The sequence below is a fragment of the Arctopsyche grandis genome, chromosome 4 (genome assembly GCF_051622035.1).
Source record: "Arctopsyche grandis isolate Sample6627 chromosome 4, ASM5162203v2, whole genome shotgun sequence".
Taxonomy (NCBI): domain Eukaryota; kingdom Metazoa; phylum Arthropoda; class Insecta; order Trichoptera; family Hydropsychidae; genus Arctopsyche; species Arctopsyche grandis.
This window is the reverse complement of record NC_135358.1, coordinates 31,832,781-31,854,494: the sequence shown is the minus strand read 5'-3', so window position 1 is coordinate 31,854,494 and position 21,714 is coordinate 31,832,781. Positions and strand designations below refer to the sequence as shown.

General features: G+C 35.4%; 3 protein-coding genes across 4 annotated transcripts in view; 1 reads left to right on the top strand and 2 right to left on the bottom strand.

Moving 5' to 3' along the window:
* LOC143910569 (caspase-3-like) overlaps nucleotides 1-21,714 on the bottom strand; it is a 427,954-nt gene that overhangs the window by 149,834 nt on the left and 256,406 nt on the right. The gene's annotated exons all lie outside the window — the stretch shown is intronic.
* LOC143911370 (uncharacterized) lies at nucleotides 62-2,334 on the bottom strand. The gene is made up of 6 exons (XM_077430243.1): nucleotides 2,279-2,334; nucleotides 1,871-2,204; nucleotides 1,645-1,801; nucleotides 1,468-1,565; nucleotides 1,184-1,382; nucleotides 62-1,114 (listed from the first exon to the last, which is right to left on the bottom strand). Exons 1-6 carry the CDS (start codon nucleotides 2,307-2,309, stop codon nucleotides 992-994), a joined length of 942 nt encoding a protein of 313 aa, XP_077286369.1. The 5' UTR covers nucleotides 2,310-2,334; the 3' UTR covers nucleotides 62-991.
* Hrb87F (Heterogeneous nuclear ribonucleoprotein at 87F) lies at nucleotides 4,316-7,346 on the top strand. Of its 2 annotated transcripts, none has more exons than XM_077428551.1 (6): nucleotides 4,316-4,471; nucleotides 5,142-5,368; nucleotides 5,601-5,845; nucleotides 6,102-6,353; nucleotides 6,606-6,981; nucleotides 7,198-7,346. In XM_077428551.1, the coding sequence occupies exons 1-5, from the start codon at nucleotides 4,442-4,444 to the stop codon at nucleotides 6,959-6,961; spliced, it is 1,110 nt and encodes a 369-aa protein (XP_077284677.1). In that variant the 5' UTR covers nucleotides 4,316-4,441; the 3' UTR covers nucleotides 6,962-6,981; nucleotides 7,198-7,346. The 2 variants fall into 2 exon arrangements, with proteins under 2 accessions (XP_077284677.1, XP_077284678.1); XM_077428552.1 differs by having other exon boundaries at nucleotides 6,606-6,985.

The following is a 21,714-nucleotide window of genomic DNA, read 5'->3' as shown; positions in this document are numbered from 1 at the left end:
TTTGAAGAAATGTAGGAGAACTTGTCGAAATAATAAGATCTTACGAAATAATAATGACATTAAAGATTTCAAGCTTTTATTGTTTAATAATTCAGTTTTAAAGTTAATTAGTAAACAATTAACAAAAATAGATAAACAAGTATCCCGTTTGTAAACAACAATTGACTAATATTTCCGGTTGGGTTTAAGAATTAAATACTCATTTGAAACGACACATACCATTCATAAATAAACAGACAAAGATGTTTTCTGCATAAAGGATTCTATGTAGTGCACTAATTATTGACCGTAACCAATTGATACTAATGTGTCTAAAATAGAATAAGTAGAAATGGAAAACAAGTACTATTCCCTTTCAGATTTCCACGGCACGCCATTGAAGTATAAATTTCTACCTATCTAAATGGATTTGTAAATCATCCAAAATATTTTTAAACTTTTGACTTCTCACATTTGTATTGTTTTGAATTTTTTTCAAAATATGACATGAATGATAATGGGTAGTTTTTAGTGGAACAGCTAAATTGCAATAATTGTGGTTTTTTTGGTTTAATTCAAAACTGGTTTGTATAAATTCGTTGCTAAGTGAAGTCAAAATAAAAAAAAGGTGAACATAGAAAATGTAAAAATATAATAAATTTTTATTAAACAAAAAAAAATACAAGCAGTTCCAAAACAAATATTCAGTCAAAAATTATTATTTTATATATAATGTTCGAAATGAAGAAAATTATTATAAAATAAGTTTTATATATACACATGTAGGGCTTTTTTATATATACAAATGTAATGCGGTGGAACGGCGTTCTGGCACCATTTTTAATGTTTCAAACGAATATTCTGTATAGTATAATTTTAATATAATCTTTTCTAATAAAAAACTTGACAATAAGTGAGTCCTGGCACCTTTTTCTTTAAAAAAAAAAAGCCCTGTACACATGTATTTAAATAGTTCAACATGCTGCATCATAAGAAACAAATATTTTATGAGTTATAAAACGTCTTCTTTTTGTGTTAAGTGGTCCGTTGGTAAATTTGTTGAATTATCGATGTGATTATCCACACCGTCGATATCTGTTGGGGCGGATTCCATTTCATCCGCGTCAACCGCAGCCTTAAAAATGAATGAAAAATCATTGTTACATCGTTGTATTTTAATATTTAACATTGTAATTGCACTCACTTCTTGCTTACTGATGGCATCCTCAATTTTTTTGGGTATTGCGGCTTCCAGAGGTAAATCTGGAATTTCTTTTGGAATGCGTGCGTTGGTTTTAATTCCCTGCCAACCCAACTTATTTTCATAATAATTAATTACAAATCCTGGCACACGTTGATTTACAATCTTCGAAGAAAGAAGGTCCAATTCATCACAATTAATCCTAAAAAAACAATGCATACAACCAATATGTACATCATCATGTAAATATTAAGTGAGATAATTGTTTTAAATTAAGGAAATCATACCATTTTATTAAAAACATAAGTTCTCCAGTTACATTGGTTGTACCGACGATTTTCTCTGGTTCAAGTCCTCGATCAAATCCACGAGGTTTTATGACTTCCTATATAAAATTAAAAAAATTTTTTAAATGGAAGTTTTATTATAAAAAAATGTAATATTTACAGTTATTTTTTACTAACTTCAATTGAATTATTTTTTTTGAACTTATCTTCAGCAAAGCTTCGTTTTCTTCTTTCCTTCTTTTCAATGGCCTCTCTTTTAGTACGAGCTTCTTCGTAAGCCGATATTAATTCTGGACAGTCTAAATTATCTTCGGGTTCCCAAGTATTGTCGTCACTAAAAAATGATGACATTAACATTAAAAACATTCTCTTCATACACCGATTCTGGTTTTAATGAACTTACTCAGAATATCCTTTCCATTTCAAAAGGTATTCTACCCGACTGTTTCTTATTCTTCTGTCTAATACTTTTTCAACTGAGAATTCCTCAGGTTTGGTGTGTGCAGTCGGAACGGAAGACGGAAGTCCGGTGGGTTCCGCGGTAGTTTGAATAACTTGATTGTCGATCAGTTCCTGCGGATTGCCTCGTTCTGGAATATCTGTCACATTATCAACGGGATAAAGTTCCCGTACTGGATTTCCCGGGAGCATGGAAACGTTTTCAGTTCCAGTGTCGGTTTCGTGAGCTAGGGTTTCAGTGTTGACGTTATTTTGGGCGGGAAGTTCAACATCGGGTCCTGCAAAAATGGTGTTTCCAAATTTATAAAATATTATACTGTATCATTCGAGAAAAATTAAAAATAATACAAGCCTTCCATGACAGCGGCGTCGACAACTGACATTTCAGTTTTTGATCAGAAGCGCTATAATTTCGGCCATCGATATGTTGACAAAAAAGAAGGCACTCGCTTACTCACTGGATAGAAAATGGTACCGGTTGGAATGATAATTTCGACCGGTTTGCAAACCGAAGCCAACGATTGTAATATCCAGGGACCCGAACCGTTGTTTTCGTACCGATTCGTCAACAAAAAAATCATATCGGTTCAGTTCGCTATAACTTGAGGTGTTCATATAATTTATGGAGGATGAAATTAAAATGTCCAAGGAGAATACTTGTCCAAGGAGAATTCCAAGGAGAATTCTAGTATGTGCGGCTTGCCGCTGGAACATAGGGCAGATCCTAATGTATGTAGCTTAAATAAAGACAAAAACACAATTTAACTATTTATTTTTTCTAATAGTCTCGTGTATCGAAAAAATTAAAAGAAAAAATCGGTTCGAACACAATTTTTGTTCTGGCAAAAATAATGGTTTTTTTTTTGGATTTTATTTCGGGTCCCCGATAATGTTCGTTTGAATGTGTTTTATAAACAAAACTAAGGTGACCATTTTTTTAATTTAAAATAAGGGCATTTATTCTAAAAATATTTCTAACTATATATATACTTTAATTAGTAAATGAGGCTTCTAATTAGTTAACGATCGTTAGAGAATTATAAACGCAAATTTAAATTATAAATTATAAAGCTTTTTATATTTATATATAAAATTTTTTTTTCAGTGTTTAGGCCCGTTTCAAGAAGATTGTCGGACGTCTACGTGCGAAACTCTCGATGCCGTCCTTTAAATTTTTATATTTAATTTTGCGGAAAAATCTATTAATTTTCTTGAATGATTTTATAAAATTCTACCCAAATTGGTTAAAATTATAATTAGTGATTAGTAAAAATTTTACAGTTTTATCATTCAATTACATTTTATCATTGAACTTCATATTGTTCATAAAAAATAATCATTCGGTGGGATTTTTAGCTAATTTAAATAATGCGAATCTCAACTTTAAATTTAGATGACTGACGACTTTAGTGAGTTATTTATTCGATAGGGTTTTAAATTTAAAACCTAAACGAGTAGCTTATTTAGTTTCTAAACAATTAATTAAACCATAAAGGCATCTATGGATTTTGACTTGTACGTCATTTTTTACATACTGTACATAAATCAAAATCAGATATTTGTGACATAGAGCAGAGCATCGTAACCTATGCACCGCGGTAATATGTGATCTCCGAACAGCACTTCGGCCTAATGCGTGCGATTGAGATTGCGTGTGAGGGAGAAAACCGATGTTAGTAAGTGTTTTGTCACTACGCATATACGGAATAACTAGCGACTGCCGATGAACTATATATATATGTACGTAGCTGACAAACTCTACGAGTCGTAAAAAATGTGTGCCGCGAATATCCAAAGGTTACGATGCTCTGACATAGAGGTTAGGATGATTTTTGCCAATTTGATGGAGGAATCGTTTCAATAATGAAATCAGATAAATTGGCAAACTCTGATAAGAAAGGATCGACTTGGAGTCACAAATAACCAAGTCTGACTGACAGTATTAAAGATCAGCACGGGATTGAACCCGGTAGTCTCTCGTGTTAAACATAAACGCAACCACCGAGCCATACGCAGTGGTGTCACCCCAATTTTATTATCATAAAATTATTTTGAAAATATATGTACATATATGTAAATATATACATTTTTTTTCATCCAATTCACTATTACATGAAAGTTCATTACATTCTCAAGATTTGTATAATTTTTGATACAAATTATATGAATTTTTAGATTAAATAACGGGTTTCTGGAAACTTTTGATTTTTAACAACGGGTTTCTGGAAATCATTAGGGTGACACCACTGGCCATACTGCTGGCTAAAATAATCAATTTACCACTAAAATCACGAGTCGTATTGATTGTGTAGCATGCACCATAGATAGAAAAGAGAAGAGGAGAGAGCGTGTCTATGGTCGAGCGTCGGGCGTCTTTTCCGGCGGAAGCGCTTGCGCACGACTCTGAGTGGCGATCGTAGCTCCATCATTCGCCGGCTGCCGGTCGTACGAGTCGGTCGCGTGCTCATCTTCTCTAACCTACCTCTGCTGGGCCGACTTCTCGACGCCAGCCACCATGAAGGGAGAGAACGGAGACAACGACTATGTAAGTACCGAATCCAATCCAATCCAATCGAATCCGAAGGAATCGCGCACCGCACGACATACAACTCCACATCTCCACATCCCAGGTCGGAATTGTTTGGTATGGTATAAAGATGCGAAGCGTCCCTCGAAGCTTTGATGCCTCCATCTTGCCATTTTACCATCAGACATGTATTTCCGCTAGGGCGGGCGTTGGTTCCGTCTCCGATGGCGAAGATTAGAGCGGATTCGACGCGTTTTCGTTTCCGAGTGACGCCTCCACCGCCACCGCCACCGACGCCATTGTCGGCCGATTTTCCAAAATGGCGACCCGACGCTTACGCGCCTTCACGCCGACGCCGACGCTTCGATTAAGCCGCCATTATTGATTTGATTTAATTTGATTCGATTCGCGCACGTAAACCTAATTGTAAACTCGCACGTGTTTTGCCGCCGGCTCTCAAATTTTACAAAAGCCGGCCGGCTCGTCTCAGATATCGATTTTGTAATGGCGGGTCTTTTTTCAATTATTTTTTATATGAAACGCGATTCATTTGTTTTGAAATAAAAAAAAACCACGTTTTTTCAATTGAAATAAATGCATACAACCTCGTGGTTTTTTTTTTAGGTTACGTTTGATGAATTTCAAATTTTAAACTAACAGGTCTCTAACAATCGTTTTATTTTTCTAGGATAAGGAGCCAGAACATATTAGAAAATTGTTCATCGGTGGCTTGGACTACCGCACCACTGATGACTCGTTGAAGAAGCATTTCGAAAATTGGGGAGAAATCGTCGACGTTGTAGTGATGAAAGATCCGAAAACCAAACGCTCACGAGGTTTCGGCTTCATCACGTATTCCCGAGCCCACATGGTCGACGCCGCTCAAGATGCCCGACCTCACAAAGTGGACGGCAGGTAATTCACTCGCTGCAGCTTCTCACTCTTTTACCACAGATTTGCCGCATGCAGGTTCATGTAACCTGTGATGTTTTCCTATTTAATGCTGTGGAGATCGTAGGCAATCGCTCGCTATGTTGGTTTGGATCTAATATCCTTAACAATACAATGCCTTGCAACAAATTGATAACTTTCCACCTGCTGTTTGTCGGAGCGTGTGTGTCTTATCTTTGTATGTTCGTTGTTGTAGGGTCGTGGAACCTAAGCGTGCTGTGCCCAGGCAGGATATCAAGCGGCCGGAAGCCGGCGCCACAGTTAAGAAACTGTTTGTCGGCGGTCTGCGAGAGGAGCACGAGGTGGAGGATCTCCGCGAGTATTTCAAATGCTACGGCGAGATCATCGACGTGAGCATCGTGACCGACAAGGAAACCGGCAAGAAGAGGGGATTCGGATTCGTGGAATTCACCGACTACGACCCAGTCGATAAAATATGCCGTAAGTTATTAATATACGTCATCAAATGCGTGTATTTTTCAGTTTAATTTTGCAGTCCAGCTATATTTTGAATATGTTCTTTTCAAAATATCGTTTTATGCTGCATAAATTAAAGCTGTGTAGCAAGGAATGTTTTTGAACATCTGTTCTTGAACAGACTTGTCAGTAGCGACATCTCTTGTTTAATGTAATGTAATTTAATTTAATCAGTCTTAGAGTTGGCGCTTGTGTATTTATTACGGTTGTAATTTTTCAGTTCAGACCTCGCATTGTATCCGTGGCAAGACTGTGGACGTGAAAAAAGCCATCTCCAAACAGGAAATGGAAAGGGGAGGCGGCGGCGGTGGAGGGGGTGGGATGGGCGGCGGGCGTGGCATGGGTGGGGGCGGCGGCGGCAGCGGGGGTGGAGGGGGCGGCGGAGGCCGCAGCATGTCTAGGAGTGGCGGTGGCGGCGGCTGGGGCGGCCGAAACAATCAAAACAATGGAGACTGGAATAATTCCAATCAAGGTATGTTTGTTGCGTCTGAATTTCACTATTGTGAAGTTTCCACAGAACTTGCCTCATACACGACTGGATGTTGTGTGATGATTTCCTTTATTGCTGTGGAGATAGAATGAAAGTGCTTACTATGTTGTCTGGGATCATATATCCTTTGCAATACGCAGCCTTTCGACATTCAGTTTTCGATAACGTTTTTAAGGTGATTCGATTCGATTCGATTCGATTGATGGAGTCTAATCGATGAATTTTCTTTCCCAGGTTACAGCCAAGGTTGGAGCAATCAGAATCCATGGGAATCTGGGAACAATTCGGGGGGTTCGTGGGGCGGAAGCCAAGGGGGCGGCGGGTATGGTGGTGGCGGACAGAGTGGTGGTTGGGGAAACCAAGATAACTTCAGCGGAAGTTACCAGCAAGGTTACGGGGGTGGTCCAGTACGCAACCAATACAACCAAAGTAGATCTGCTCCGTACGGAGGCCCCATGGGAAATAATCAAATGGGTGGTGGCGGCGGCGGCGGAGGTGGTGGTGGCGGTGGCTACGGATCTGGAAACAGCGGCGGTTACGGCAACATGGGGGGTAATATGGGAGGCAACATGGGTGGAAGACGATACTAAGTTACTACAAATTATATTACGTGAGTATACGCTTTCGTTGTTTAATTGTGATACATTTTGATTTATTTCTTTTAATTTTTAATGAACACATTCCACCATAATCTAATAGAATTTGTAGCATTGAGTTGTTCACCCATTAGAAAAAGAATTAATTATATTTAATCTATGGTAGAATTTATTCTTGTTTCGCTTTATTATGTATTTTCATGTGACTAATAGCTCTCTTAAACCTATAGGTCCCGTTTGCTAAAAGGCTAGTCAGGCAGTCAGAAGTTCAGCTATGGTTTAGAAACATCTAGTTTAGTGGAATGAATATCAGGAATCAAGCTAGTTCTTCGCTCCTCAATAACGCGGCTAGTGAAGCACATCTCGAACAGTAGAGGAATAAATAGGAAAGCTTGACTACATGACAGAATTTGAGAACAATTGCCTAAGCAGTGTAGGGATAAAAAGTGTCAATAGTGTTTGTGAAATTGTCTGTTGTATTCAGATGTGACTATTTCTGTGTTAGGCAGATGTACTAAACTGTCCAGTTAGAATTACTATATACTATAAATTGATTAAGGCTAACTTGCAGGTTAACTTTCGCAAAAGTCAGTTACCCGTAAACGAAGACAGGAACACTGCATTATACCGATTAGTTATTTTGCATCGAGTTAGTTTTCCGAGCCAGTATTCTTGTTTCTGTTACGGATAATTTAACGAGTTATAAAGTAATAAACACACTAATGAATAATGTAACTTTAAATTTGTAATCTTAAAAAATCTTTTATAATATATTTTTAAACTGTATTTCATAGTGTAAGTATAATTAGTTTTCTCTCTGGGTAGCTAAGGAGTTCAATGGAAAGATGAGAACTAATTAACACTGTTAATCATTACGTATTTAATTATAGGTAGGATATCTAGTAATATGTCAACTAGTTATGTAATATTATGAATAAAAAAAGAAACATTGAGAGATCTCAGGAAAAACACACAAAACTGCTTGTTCAATTTTCTTTATCCTTAGTTGTCTTGCATCGATCGAATTTAATATTATTTATTTTGCATGAGGCAACCTGGCCGCGGCCTTTTAACATCAGAGGTTGTCGTGCGCTGCACTCTTGGGTAAGTAAACGCTGCACTGGGGTGTTTGAACTTTAATGTTTTGTTTGCGCCCAAATTAATATATACATATATCCGATCACGAGATCCTACTCGGTACTCCATTCCACGATCCTCCTACGCTCCCACCCACCCACCCTCATCCACATTGTGCAGTTTGTTTGTGCCGCTTTTGGAATTACGTACATTTTCTTTAACGGTGGTTATGTCCTCGATTATCCGCCAAGAATACAGAGCACTTGTATCACTGGTTTTGATCATGATCCCCAACAGGAATTTTGGTTTCTGCATGGTAAGTTACATTTCAATTTATTCATACGAATGGTGTGTGGTGCTTCGGGTCTGACGAATGACTCTGGCGTTGGTTTGTGTGAAGTGTCATTGTGGTACCAAAGTATGTCGAGTGTGTCTGGGAATAAAACTGGTTGTGTCCTTAGGTTAATTTTGCAGTTGGTGACTGAATGCAACTGTTACGTTTATTTATCATTACAATGTATTGATAACATTTTTAATAAATCATTTATCGAAATTACTGTCTTTTTATTATTCACATATGTGTACCTCTTAACAATGAGATCCCGAGTGGTAAGCCATTTCCAGAATAAAATCGACGGCCTAGCGAACGAGGTCTTGCGTGGATTGGATTTTGAGGGTCAAGGGTGAGAGTCAAGGGAATACTAGAGGTCGATAGAGTTATGCGTTACGCTTGTAAGATGAGCGCGTCGCTTCAATCGGAATACATATTGCATTTTGACGTTCAGTTGGTTAGGTGCGGATAATTGATCTTTTACATGAGAGCCCAACAATCAATAGGCAGACATTTTGAGGATGAGATTCATAGTATTTCCAGATATTGATCTATGTAATTGTAACCATCATTGAATGGGTAAGCGATTCGGTATGGAAATTAAATTTTCAGTATTGTATTGTCGGTCAGATAAAATGATTTGTTCTAGGGATTGCGATTTACCGTCAGATTTTATGAACCCGGTGGTGAACGGTAAATGAAAAAAAAGCTGGTTGCTTTTCCTGTAAAAATTAACCTAGATTCAATCGTGAATAATTATAAATCAATCTGGTAATAATGTCAAACCCACTTAGGTAAATGCGTAATGATAATTAAATTAAATTTTTAACCAATCGTTTATTTGAAGTTTGAACCGTTTTAAAGTTTCGATCATAATTGAAATAACCGTCTGATCGCATTTATTACGTTTTAGTTAAGTCTGTGTTGAATTAATCAATTTGAGATTGCCACATTAAATACTGAAAATAAACAAATTCCGGATAATCGAATCCACAATACTCCATTTGCATGGATACAAGCATGTTTCACTTCGCAAAAGATTGAGCTAATTAATGTAGTGTACATAGATTATAAAAGTATATTATAAATTATAATATAATATACTTTATATTCGCAATAAAATTGTTGGTAAATATTAAAATTTACCGTTGGTGAACTTTTGACAGATTTACCGGTATACCGGTATTGCAATCCCCAGTAGCATCACAAGTGTATATGTATGTGGATACATATGTTTATCTTAATTATATCAAGATCGTGAATGAATTCTTTGCACGCATGTTTTATTTATTTTATTGAATAAAGGAGAAACCCGTAATTCCCTGAATAAATATTTCTTTTAAATGTGCCGAAGAATACATATGTATGTATGTACATTTATTTATTTACCTAATATTTATTTACACTAATTCTAATTTCTGGCAAATTTTAGGAACGAAAATAAGCTTATGCATTCTTTTTAAATCGCTAAATGAAATATTTTTTTGAAATCAACTACACCTATTTCAGTTCCCCATTTAAAAATAATCCTGACCGGTCTTGATGTGTACATAGTAAGGAAACTGCTATGGTGGTTTTATTCGCATTGGTACTTAAAAGAGGGCTGATTATGAAGTCACATAAATTTTTGATTAAGTTATTTCAGCGTTTCCCAACCGGTGGTAAACGAAAAACATCGTTTCTGGCCATCCGGTTTACCTAGCAAAGGCGCACAGAGGGGTACGCGAAATTCGTTTTTTGGATAGTTTTGCACATGTAAAGAAAGAAAAGAAAATATGTCACTGACATCAAGTATGACAAACTGGCTTCAAATTTGTAGGTTAGTTTCAATATATGAGAATTTTCTATTATTATTTTTTTATCCATGGTTCGTATATTTCAGGAATTCCCTGGCCTGTGCCCGATTAATAATTCGTTCTGGAAGAGCATTCAAAGCTAATATGCAGCTTTGGATAAACATAATTTTTCAAAACGTTCTCTCATACATACACTTTCCAATTATGAAAAAGGGATTGGTGAACGCAGCATTTTGGAACAATTTGAACGTACATAGATTCCAGCAATTTAACATTATCGAACCCGTGGCGATGTATTTAATCGCTCCTAGAATATTTTTAAAAAAATGGGTTACTATCCTCTTTTTCCGGGCTTGGGACCGGCCGCAAAGTGGTTAACAAGATTTCCCAACTCCAGGTAGAGTTAAAAATAAACAAATAAAATGATAATTCAGAAGTAAACTTTCCGAGCCTTTCTTTCAGCAAAATATATAAAAAGGTGGAAAATCAAGATTTTCAGCGATATTATTTTCAGTAGATATAGCAAAACTGGAAAGTCTATTTTGTGACATTGTAGACCGGATATAAGTTTTGAGTTTCAAAAAACTACGTTCACCACTTAGTAGTTTCAGGCAGTGTCAGCAAAATTTGCATAGCGACCCAAATGTTCGGATACAATTCTTGTAAATTATGCTGTTTTATAAAATTTAATGAGTGGATTAATTTTACCTTAAACTTTATTTGAAAGGAAGACTTTTAAATTAATATGTAGGTTCATCGCTAAGTTCATTACTAATAATGTCAGATTTTTGATTCGTGGTGAGCTTAATTTGAAGATCGGTTCTTTCCGGTAGATTGTTTACAAAATATACAAAGCCCCCACCCACGTCTCTGAATATTTGAACAACTGTTCGAATCTCTCTTTCATTGATACTAATGTTGTATCTAAGAATAAAAAATGAATTTAATTGAAAAATAATATTGTACTAAACAATTCATGAAACAAGAAAGCTGAAATCTTTTAATTGATCCGCTAATGCGGTTGCTTCACGACACACCTGGATCCTTTCTTTCAGTTTAAGATAAAGTAATTAAAGCATTACGAACGTCAAAAATTTGATTACGAACTGGTTTGACACTTGCCATTTTCGTTTCCCATCGTGTGTCAGATAATAAGGAATTATTTAAGGAATATAATTGCACGTGATATAAAAGCAAATATAAAATATGAAAGCATCGAATATAAATGTGAATAACTCGGCACTCTCGGGCGCCACCCGACCCAGCCCCCCCTGAAACCGGCACTGTATATACATAACAGATACATCAAATATTGAAGAATAGTTTTTGGAAATTTAAAATTACATCAAAACTCACGTTTGCGGGTGAAAACTTTTGGAATCTAGCCAGTAAGCAATGCTTACGGGCCCATGGAGATAGGGGGCCATAAATCGTCAAAATAACTGTTCAAATTAAGACACGTTTTGCGGAAATGCAACTAGTGAAAAACTATTTCAGTTTTCTTGAACCTAGGAAAATTATTAATATGCCGGAAACAGATAAACATTGTTTGAATCTCAGAAAAAATATCCAGAAGTTTTCTCAGATTAATTCGAATCTCAATTTACTCGTGCATTTTTATTAATAATGAAAGATCTTTCTGAAACAATGATCATAAGGCAATTCTCAGAATTACTTCTTACAAAGTACAGTTGTTTGGAGAGTGATTTTTCAGAAGTATATACCGCATTCATGTTATTTTTTTACTATTCCGGTAACTGTGGCTAGTGTAGAAAGAACATTCAATAAATTAAAAATAATTAAAGATTAAAAACGAAATTCGATCGGTCAAACCGGACTCAATGAGCTACATATCTTTGCTTACAATTGAGCACAAAGCAGCAGCCAAAATGGACCTCAAACAACTAATTCATGATTTTGCAAACAGTAAGGCTCGAAAGATGAAATTTTAAAATAGGTGAGTTAAATTAAGAAAATTATATTATGTACCTACCTATATATTAACAATAATTATATTTATATTTATACTGCGTTGCGAAACCAAAAATTTGGTATTTCGATTTAAAAATTTTAGGGTGGGGGTCCTTGATGGCTTTTTGCTTACGGGCCCAAAATTCTTAGTTACGCCACTGAATCTAGCTGACCATATAAAGTACACTCTTGAAAAGGAGTCTACAAAATCAAATTCTGTTTTGGTTTCACAATCTTCGTTTTCCACCTTGGACATGAACATAAAATGAAAAATCAGATCTCGATTTACCAATACCAACCTTTAATTTAATTTTACAACTGAGAAATTAGCAAGTGAAATGAAATGTCAATGATTGCACTAATTGTACCATGTTATTTTTTATTTAAAACTTAATTTAAAATAAAACACTCAAATATATACATAAAATGTTAATTATTATTTTTTAAAATCTGGCTTGCACCCGCCACTTTTTCTAAATCTCGAATGCGTCCAACACCAAAATAAGGTTGGGAACCGCTGGTATATTTTATCGATGACCGTTGTTAAATCACATGTATAGTAAAAATTTAAATATGTATGAGCCCGTAAGTGTATTTAGGGGTTGGGGAGCGTTAGAGGGCTTATTTAGTTACAAAAATTCTAATATTAATGATACATTTTTTGGAAATAGGCTGCAAAGGGGTACGTGAGTCAAGAAAGGTTGGGGGCCGCTGAGCTAGTAGGATTACCTTTGATAATGGTAACTAGAGTACGGACCTAAAGCGCGCCGCTCATTGTTCAATTGTTGTAAATGTTCGGCAAACCATTAACAATGCATTTACAACATTTGAACAATGAATGGCACGCTGGTTATCCGGGCTTTAATGATAACTGAGGTATTAGGGCGAAATCACACAGGAAGGAACGTGGCACATGGTATTTTTTAGATACTTTTAAACATGCGAAAAAAATGTAGCATGCCTTGCACATATTCATGCAGTCGCCCTGCACACACCCAAAATCACCCTCTGGAGTGTTTTCGGTAAAATTTTATCAATTTTTTTATCTTTGCTTAATAGTGATCGATAACGGTGTATCCCATATTTGAAGAAATGTAGGAGAACACAACAACGGGGAGCCAAGCATACGACGTGCCGTTCTTTCCTGTGTGATTTCGCCCTTACCGTGCTTGGTATTTTTTGCACTGAATTTTGAATTTGAGAAAATAATAAATTTATGGTCCTTTTATTTTCTATTTGTTTGATTTATATGAATTTTTATTTTAAATTATGATAACATGAACGACTTTTAGTAATATTGAATAAATATACTGTTTTCATCACAGACGCGAGCATGCAAACAATCGAAGTGAAACGGGAGGGAGGGTTCACGCTCGTTGAATTTCTTAATCAGTGGGATCTGAGATGCTGGAAGAAGCAATTCACCCATCGTATTTATTTTATACTTGGACCGGAAGCGATTTGTTTCCTTAATAATTCGCGCAATTCACGTCCACCTGACCGTGTCTTGCGCCGAGGGGGCGTCCGTTTTTCATTACGCAATGACTAGATATACACAATGATCTCTATTTAATTTATGATAGCCTCCGTCTGCTCGGGATTTTTTTCATTCGAACAGTGCGCTTCAGAGCTAGGAGAATCCCTGGGTTTCGTTCCTTGGACGAGAAAATGCGCACAAGGTTCTCTTTTGTACAGGCAAAGACCGCACGATCCGGATGCAAATCCAGTGTAGTACTCCGACGGCAATCCGGCCAAAGCCCTGAAGTCAAATAATGCAATTTAGATTTTGAAGTTGAAATTTTTGTTTTGAGGATGTCACTGTTTTGAATTTACCGGTAGTGGTGGTCTAGGTGTGCTTTTTCAATTCGTTTGTCCTTGGCGCGTCTGTTCTGAAACCAAATTTTTACTTGGGTTTCTGAAAGTCTCAAAGCGGCCGCTAGCTCCAATCTTCTCGGCCTTCCTACGTATTCTGCACGTCGAAACTCTACTTCCAATCTCAGAGTTTGTGCTGCACTGAACGTTGTTCTCTGTCTTCGAGCTCTTCCAGATCCACGACGACGTCTGGACACTGAAAATATCACATATTAAAAGTTATTAAACACGGTAAGTCACTGTACATATGTAGTTCTACATACATAACCACGTTTCTTCATTTTAGGAATAAAAACGTACATTATTTTTATCTCATGGAGGCTTATTTAATACGACGATTCAAACTCGTAAAAGGGGCGTATTTTAGTTTTCCGAAAAAAATCTCCATAATTTTTCTCAATATATAAGATACTTTTTAAAATATACCTTCGCGAGACTAAAACATTGAAGTGCTATTTTGTTACATGAATAGGAGAGCAGCGAATTAATTTATCGTCCCCAGCTGATGGTAAAATTGCGTCAGTCAACATTCGCGTCTAAGTTAAAATGAGACAATGAAATAATTTGAATAGCATTTAAAAATACATTGAAAAAGCTCCTTGAAAAACTTTGTGCCCCCTGGCCCTTATTTAACTTTATATTTTTAAAGCATACTACTACATACATACATACATACCAGCAGTTTGGCTTAATGGTAGCGTATATATTTAGCACCACTGAGGTCGAAGGTTCGAGTCCTCGTCAAATTGCTGGTTAGGTTTGGGGGTTTTGTGACTCCAAATCGATCGTTTCTCTATCAGAGTTTGCCAATTTTATCTGATCATTGTTGAAACGGTTCCTGAAAATTGGTATTAGATCATTCCCTGTTGTCACAAAATCTGTGTGTATAATTTGTAAAAAATATGCACAGTAATCTGAAATCTATAGATATCTCTATAATTTCGAGTTTATTATATGTATAAAATTTGTAATAATAATTGTACACAAAAATCTAAAAATAATCCATAGATGTCTCTATGATTATTATTTCTGTACTGATTAATTGTTATACGCTATGTATTCTGATTGTATATGTATTATTATATTTCTGACCGTTATCGTACACTCGTCGCATTGGAGCGATCTGTAATGACGAGTGTATATTGATTGTAACAATAAAATAAAATAAAATAAAAATAAGAGGGGTACCAAACCATAACGTTTCAAGACTTAAAACTGTTTAAATAAATAAATGATGCATAAAGTCATTCTTGCAACATTTATTAATAAACTATAATTCTTCAGTGAGGTATTATAATCATTCAGTGAGAAATAAATAAATATTAGAAAAAAAGATCAAAACGTTTATTCAGTGTCATTAAGTGCCATAACAATGTTGTATGTATCACTTTCATAATAATAAATGGACAACTTCTATAGCGTCATCTTTCTCAACTCTCAGATATTACCCTGACGATGGTGGCTTAAGATATTAGTATTCATGCAATGGCAGAATGTCGTAGGACTAAATATAATGATATATGTACATACAGTGGCGGACTGGCCATACAAGCGAACATGCCCGATGGCATGTGGGCCCCACTATCTGTTAGAAAATATGGGCCCTCAGTAAAATTAAATAACTTTTTATTAAATTAACTCATCATCAACCAGCGATTTAAATTAAGTTCATACTTTAAAAATAACATTTGATTATACTTCGACGATATATGTAGTAAGATTTAAATACACAATTTTAAACAGTTTCCATCCACACATCCATGTATATAGAAATATAGGATAGGGGCCCCCTCCCCAAAATCCCGATTTTCGATTAACATTAATTGAAAATATTATGCATTTTTTTCAGGGACGTAATTTGGGGGGGGGGCATAGGAGGGCACTCACCCCCCTAAGTTAAGGAATAGTGTGAATTTAGAAAATATTATGAATTTAATGATTAATGAGATTCTATGGATCTATGAATGCTACGTTTATTTCTTATGTATGTTACTTTTGGGTAACTAATAAAATAATCGCTGCTATGTGCTTTGAAAAAAAAAAATTTTCAAAGCAAGTATATTTTGGTTTTTAAGTGGTATGCCGTGGGTAAAATTCTTAGAAATTGTTCATTCTATAGAAAGGTCCCCTTTACTTTATTTCGCCACAAAAACAGATGTGTAACGTTTATTTTTTCGAAAGTTTGTATATTTTTTGTTTTCAAGAAAGATTTTAAATTAATATTTTACTGAATCGGTTCAATCACAATTGATTTTATTTTTTGTCGTATTTTTATTTTATGTATTTGCAGACGTCCATTCTCTCACGAAACAATGAATGAGATGAATTTAAACTTCATGTGTAACAGATTCGGTCCAAAAAAAGTTTTAGTTATTTAATAAAATTGCTTTCTGACCAAAACCTTATCAAATTTAGTAAATAAAGAATACAAATATAAATTTTCAGCTTGATACGTTCAGGGGTGTGCTAAAAAATTTTTTTGACTTTTTTAAGAGGAAAAAATTCCACTTCTGGTTAATTAAATTTGACGATTTTTTTTAATTATATTTTCATCACATTGATACAAGGAATTATACATAAAATCGTGAAGAGCAGACATATTTAAAGGGTCGATTAAAATAGTGGAAGAAAAATCCGGTAAACTGCCAACAGGAGTAAACTGTCACTTTCGGTTAACGGGTGTTCACGAAATTTTTTATATAACTTGGCATTAGGTTTATAATTATAGATATGAAATGTCAGTTCAATACGTCGAAAAGTTTCCGAGAAAAAAATAAAAATACCTCGATCTTATAGGGTAAAAGTACTACTTCTGGTTGAGATAAAAATAATTTTTTATTTACATACATATCCATATATAAAATAGTAAAAATAATAAAAAGACACACAGAAACACACTCAGACACACAGAGCCGCACACATTTTTTTATATTATGTAAACGTGATCAGTGATCGATTATGTGAAGATTTTTGGAAAAAAATTTTCGTCTGCGGCGCTTTTTTCGCTTTGCATAATATTTTTTTATAATTATTTTTTCAAACATAAACTTATTTTTTTCATATTTATAACTCAATAAGGTGTATGCAAAGAATATTTTCCATTTTTATTCCGATATAAAAAATGTTTTTTGAAAAAAAATTCAATTTGACAAATCTTTGCCTGCCCTCCCCAAGAAAAAGCTGAAATGACGTCCCTGATTGTTTTCTACCGAAAGTAAAAGCCGGTTTTATGCCGCATTATTTTATGATGCATTGTATTTACCTAGGACAAGGGTTAAAACGAAATATACAATGTAATTTATGGATCTATTTTGCTTTTGCCGTTTTTATTGTACCTAAATTTGTTTATTCCCATTTTTGAAAATTTTATTTATTTTTTACCCTTGATTTTTAGCGTGATGGAAAGAAGAAAATTTTGTTATATGGGGGGGGGGGGGACAGAGTGGACAAATTTTAACTCCTGGCATGCACTAATTTCAGTCCCAGTCCGCCACTGCTGTACATATATCCATCTTTAAGATACTGACAGTAAATGTGATAATGTAACTAATACTTAACAACGTTATGAGTCGGCACTTCAAGCTTTTACCCCTAAGAGACGGCATTTCAAAATGATTTTAAGGGTGCGAGTGAAGGCGACACATAATGTAAATCACGAGTAAAACGCATTCGAGCATATTTGTCACTTTTATTATTATTTTATTAAACGTTATGGTTTGGTACCCCTCAAGATCATGTAACTTTGACCGGTGTCTCTCGAGTCAGGATACTGCGAGTAATTAATATTCGTTGAGGAAATTACCAAACTAAATACCATGTGTCTATATATGTAGGTACGCAATGCAGTAATCTTGGAAATAAAGGACATAGGGAATAAATGACGTAAAAGAAAGGTATATTTGGTAAGGGCAATCAATTGTGCTAATTTTTGTGGGAAAAAGGACTTCAGGTCAACTTAGTCAGTGCAACATATGTCGGCAAGGGTATGAGGAAGTGCGGCGAAACCTTTTATCCGGGGCATGCCTGTTCCAATTAATTACGGCCACTTGAGCCGTATCGCATGTCGCTTAGTCCCCTGTACGATTTCTCGTGATTGATACCCTTATTACATTTTAAGTGATTCGTTTATGCCCTGTTTTGTTAACGTCCCCATAAATTTGGGAATTTCTGCACTTAAATTAGGGTTTCACAAAAAAAAAAAAAAATGTCTACATACAATATACCATGCAGAGCTAAATCTCAATTCATTTTAATATGTTCGATATTCAAATTATGTAGTTATTACCAGTAGTAACAGATTTTATTTTTATTTTTTAAGTTAAAACACTATTTTAATAGATCTTTGCTGGTGCTTCCGATGATTATTTTTCGCTTTGTTACACATTGCGATTTTCAAGGATTGCAGGACGTTCAACAGATGTTGAGGGGCATCTCTCCACTTGAGAACACTTCCTCATCCTGTCCGTTTTGTCGTCGAACTCATCATATTGCAATTTGTATTATTTAAGTGCATTCGGTTACAAATCCCTTTTAAGGGTTGTGGGAATATGCCAAATGTTTGTCCTACAAAGCGTTCGTCACGCGCGTTTTTCTTCCCCTGATGAGAACACCTGGTCTGATAAATAGGAGTGGGAGGATAACGAGCGAAACGATGGCCATTGTCTGTATATATTATTGTTCGATTTGGCAAATATTTGTAGCACGAAACTTTGCGTGGCACCCTTTGATATCTGTTAACGATGACTGGGGTTTGAGTTCGACAAATGTTTATTTTATGTGCGTAAGCACTAGAAAGTAATATTACATTTTGAAATCGGAACCAATTATTATTATTAATGAAATTAAAAATGAGATACATAAATAGAATTATATTTCCAGGATCACACTGAAAATGCTTTAAGATAATAAAATAGAAATAGCTAGCAGTATGGCTCGGTGGTTGCGTTTACGTTTAACACCGATAGATTATTGGGTTCGATCCCGTGCTAATCTTTAGTACTGCTGGTAAGACTTGGATATTTGTGACTCCAAGTCGATCGTTTCTTATCAAAGTTTGCCAATTTATCTAATTTTCATTGTTGAAACAGTTCCTCAAATTGGCAAAAATTATTCTACCCGCTGTCGCAAATATCTGAATTTGATTTATGTACAATATGTAAAAAATATGTACAAGTCTAAATCCATAGATGTCTCAATGGATTAATTAATTTCGTGTTCTTCAGCCTCTCAAAATACAGTGATTTATGTAATAAAAATGCTGCATGTAATTAATTGTCTAGGGAGGCGCATTGGGGTCTGCCTGTCAGGCCTTTCTGGTATAAAAAATAAAAATAATATTTAATTTGGAATATAATGAGAAAAGAAACAATACAAACAAAAGAGTACATAAAAAGCATTAATTGATTCAAGGACGATTTTTCTTGGATGAAAATGGGCAATGTTCATTGTATTCTCAACTAACTAAGAACTGTTTATATACGTTCAATGAATAAACAATCAATCGTTTTGTTGGAATACATATAAATATATCATATTTGTTACAAAATATAATTATGTATTATCTACATTATTTTGCGTAAATGATTCGTATGACAAATTACGTATAATATTTATGCTTATAGTGCGTGCAAAATCCTCTGTCAATTAAATAAACGCGCTCGGAGTAGTGCGAACGCACAATGCGTCTGATGGAGCATGGCTAATTTGTATTTCGACAAATCCCCGTTTAACAGGCACGGACGGACGGACGGACACCAAATTTGGCGTCAAAACGGATCCGCGACATAATCCACCGCATTGTATGCAAGCCCGTTCAATATGCCGTAAAAAAACGGCGATGCGAGTTAAAGTAAAACAGGCAACAACATAAAAAGGGATTTCCGCCCCCCCCCCCCACCCCCCACCCTCTGGGTTCGCCCTGTAGGTAATCCTGACAACAGCTGACGGGGTTCCCGTCGGAGGAGAGGAAGGACCCATGGGCAAAGAGGCGAAGACCCAACCATAGTATGTATATCTATCATCGGTTATTTGTTCAGTGACTTAATGATTTAAGCAATTCTTATAAAATTAAAACCAGCTTCTATGTAGAGCTATCAGCCTAGCAAATGTGGTAAATCGGATTTGAACCATCAGCTCATTGCTGATCACACAAATTGTATATTAAATGTTGCTGCTGAGCCTAAATGCGATATTTTCCACCGCAGTGAGCGTAGATTATCGGATATTATTCTAACCTATTTGTCTGGTAGCCTGCGCTCATCATTATTTTCATAATTGAATGTGATGTATGGGTGGAAATTTGATCTTCTCATTTGTGCCTCGCAGGGATGTTTTGTCATATACTATGTTATACATTTTATTTTATTCTTTTTTTTCCTTGTGCTATTTTTCTTTTATGTATTTGTTTTCTAATTTAGACCATTGTGGCGCATTAGGTTCTGCCTGTAATGCCATAATATTCCAAAAAACTATTAATAAATAAAATAAATATTACACCTATCCAAGTCGATTTGGCGATAAGCAAACTCTAGATCTTGATTTCTATTGGTCGACAGGCAGTGGTGTTACCCTAATAGTTTCCATAGGTTTCCGGAAACCCGTTGTTAAAAATCATTATTTAATCTAAAATTCATATAATTGTCAAACATTGTACAAGTCTTGAAAATTTAATGAACTTTCATGTAATAATGCCTTGGACGAAAAAAAATGTATATATACATATATATTTTCAAAATAATTTTATTTTGGAAATCCGTTGTTCCAAAATTGGGGTGACACTACTGTCGACCAATAGAATACTACTGCCTTGTTATGAATGGGATTCGGCGTTGAATTAATAGACCTCTCTATTACCGTACAAAGCAAGAGAGCAAAAAAACATGGCTGAAAATAGTAATTGACAATAGTGAACCATTTTTTTGTGAAAAATGCATCGTCCCAACGCCGATCTTTGATTATGAACCTCGTATCATACAAACATACTGCCAAATTTGTTGAAATGTCTGCAAGACTTAGTCCGATTTAGCAGATGTTTCCGGCAAAGGCTAGACCTGGTATTGGAAAGTAGTTTTGTCACTCTATTTTGACGCACTCCATCCATTATTTGCTGATCACATGAATACGTTTTTGGATGCGTATTTGCAGGGATCAATGATCAGATGATAGAACGAGTCCGAGTATGATTTCTAATCTGATGGCCATACGTGCTTACTGGAACACACATTATTCTAATTTGAACTTTGCTTCGTTCCCGTTTGTGTTCATGTTTTACATATTTAAATAAAGCCGAATTCATTTTATGCTAGCTAAATAGCTTAGTTTTAACGAATAATAGTCTATTCATACTATTCAGCAGTTCACGGCAATAGCACAGCACAGCAACTCACATAAATGGCAGCTTCTATTCATACTATACAGTAAGGTACAATTTCGGCAAGTTCATAACGGTGACATGTACTGTTATATGTATAGTTTGAATAGACTTTGTCGGCTACCGCTGTAATATCTACGCCACGTTAGACATGAATTTGTCCATATAAAATGTACCAACGACTACTTTTCGTACTGCTGGTTACGTGCAGTTGACGGTATGTGCTGCGCTAATACAAATAGACCTAAACAAATATATATGCAAAATAAAAATATATAACCACTCATATGTGATGTGTGTGTAGACCACCGATTCATTGAAAAATGTGAAT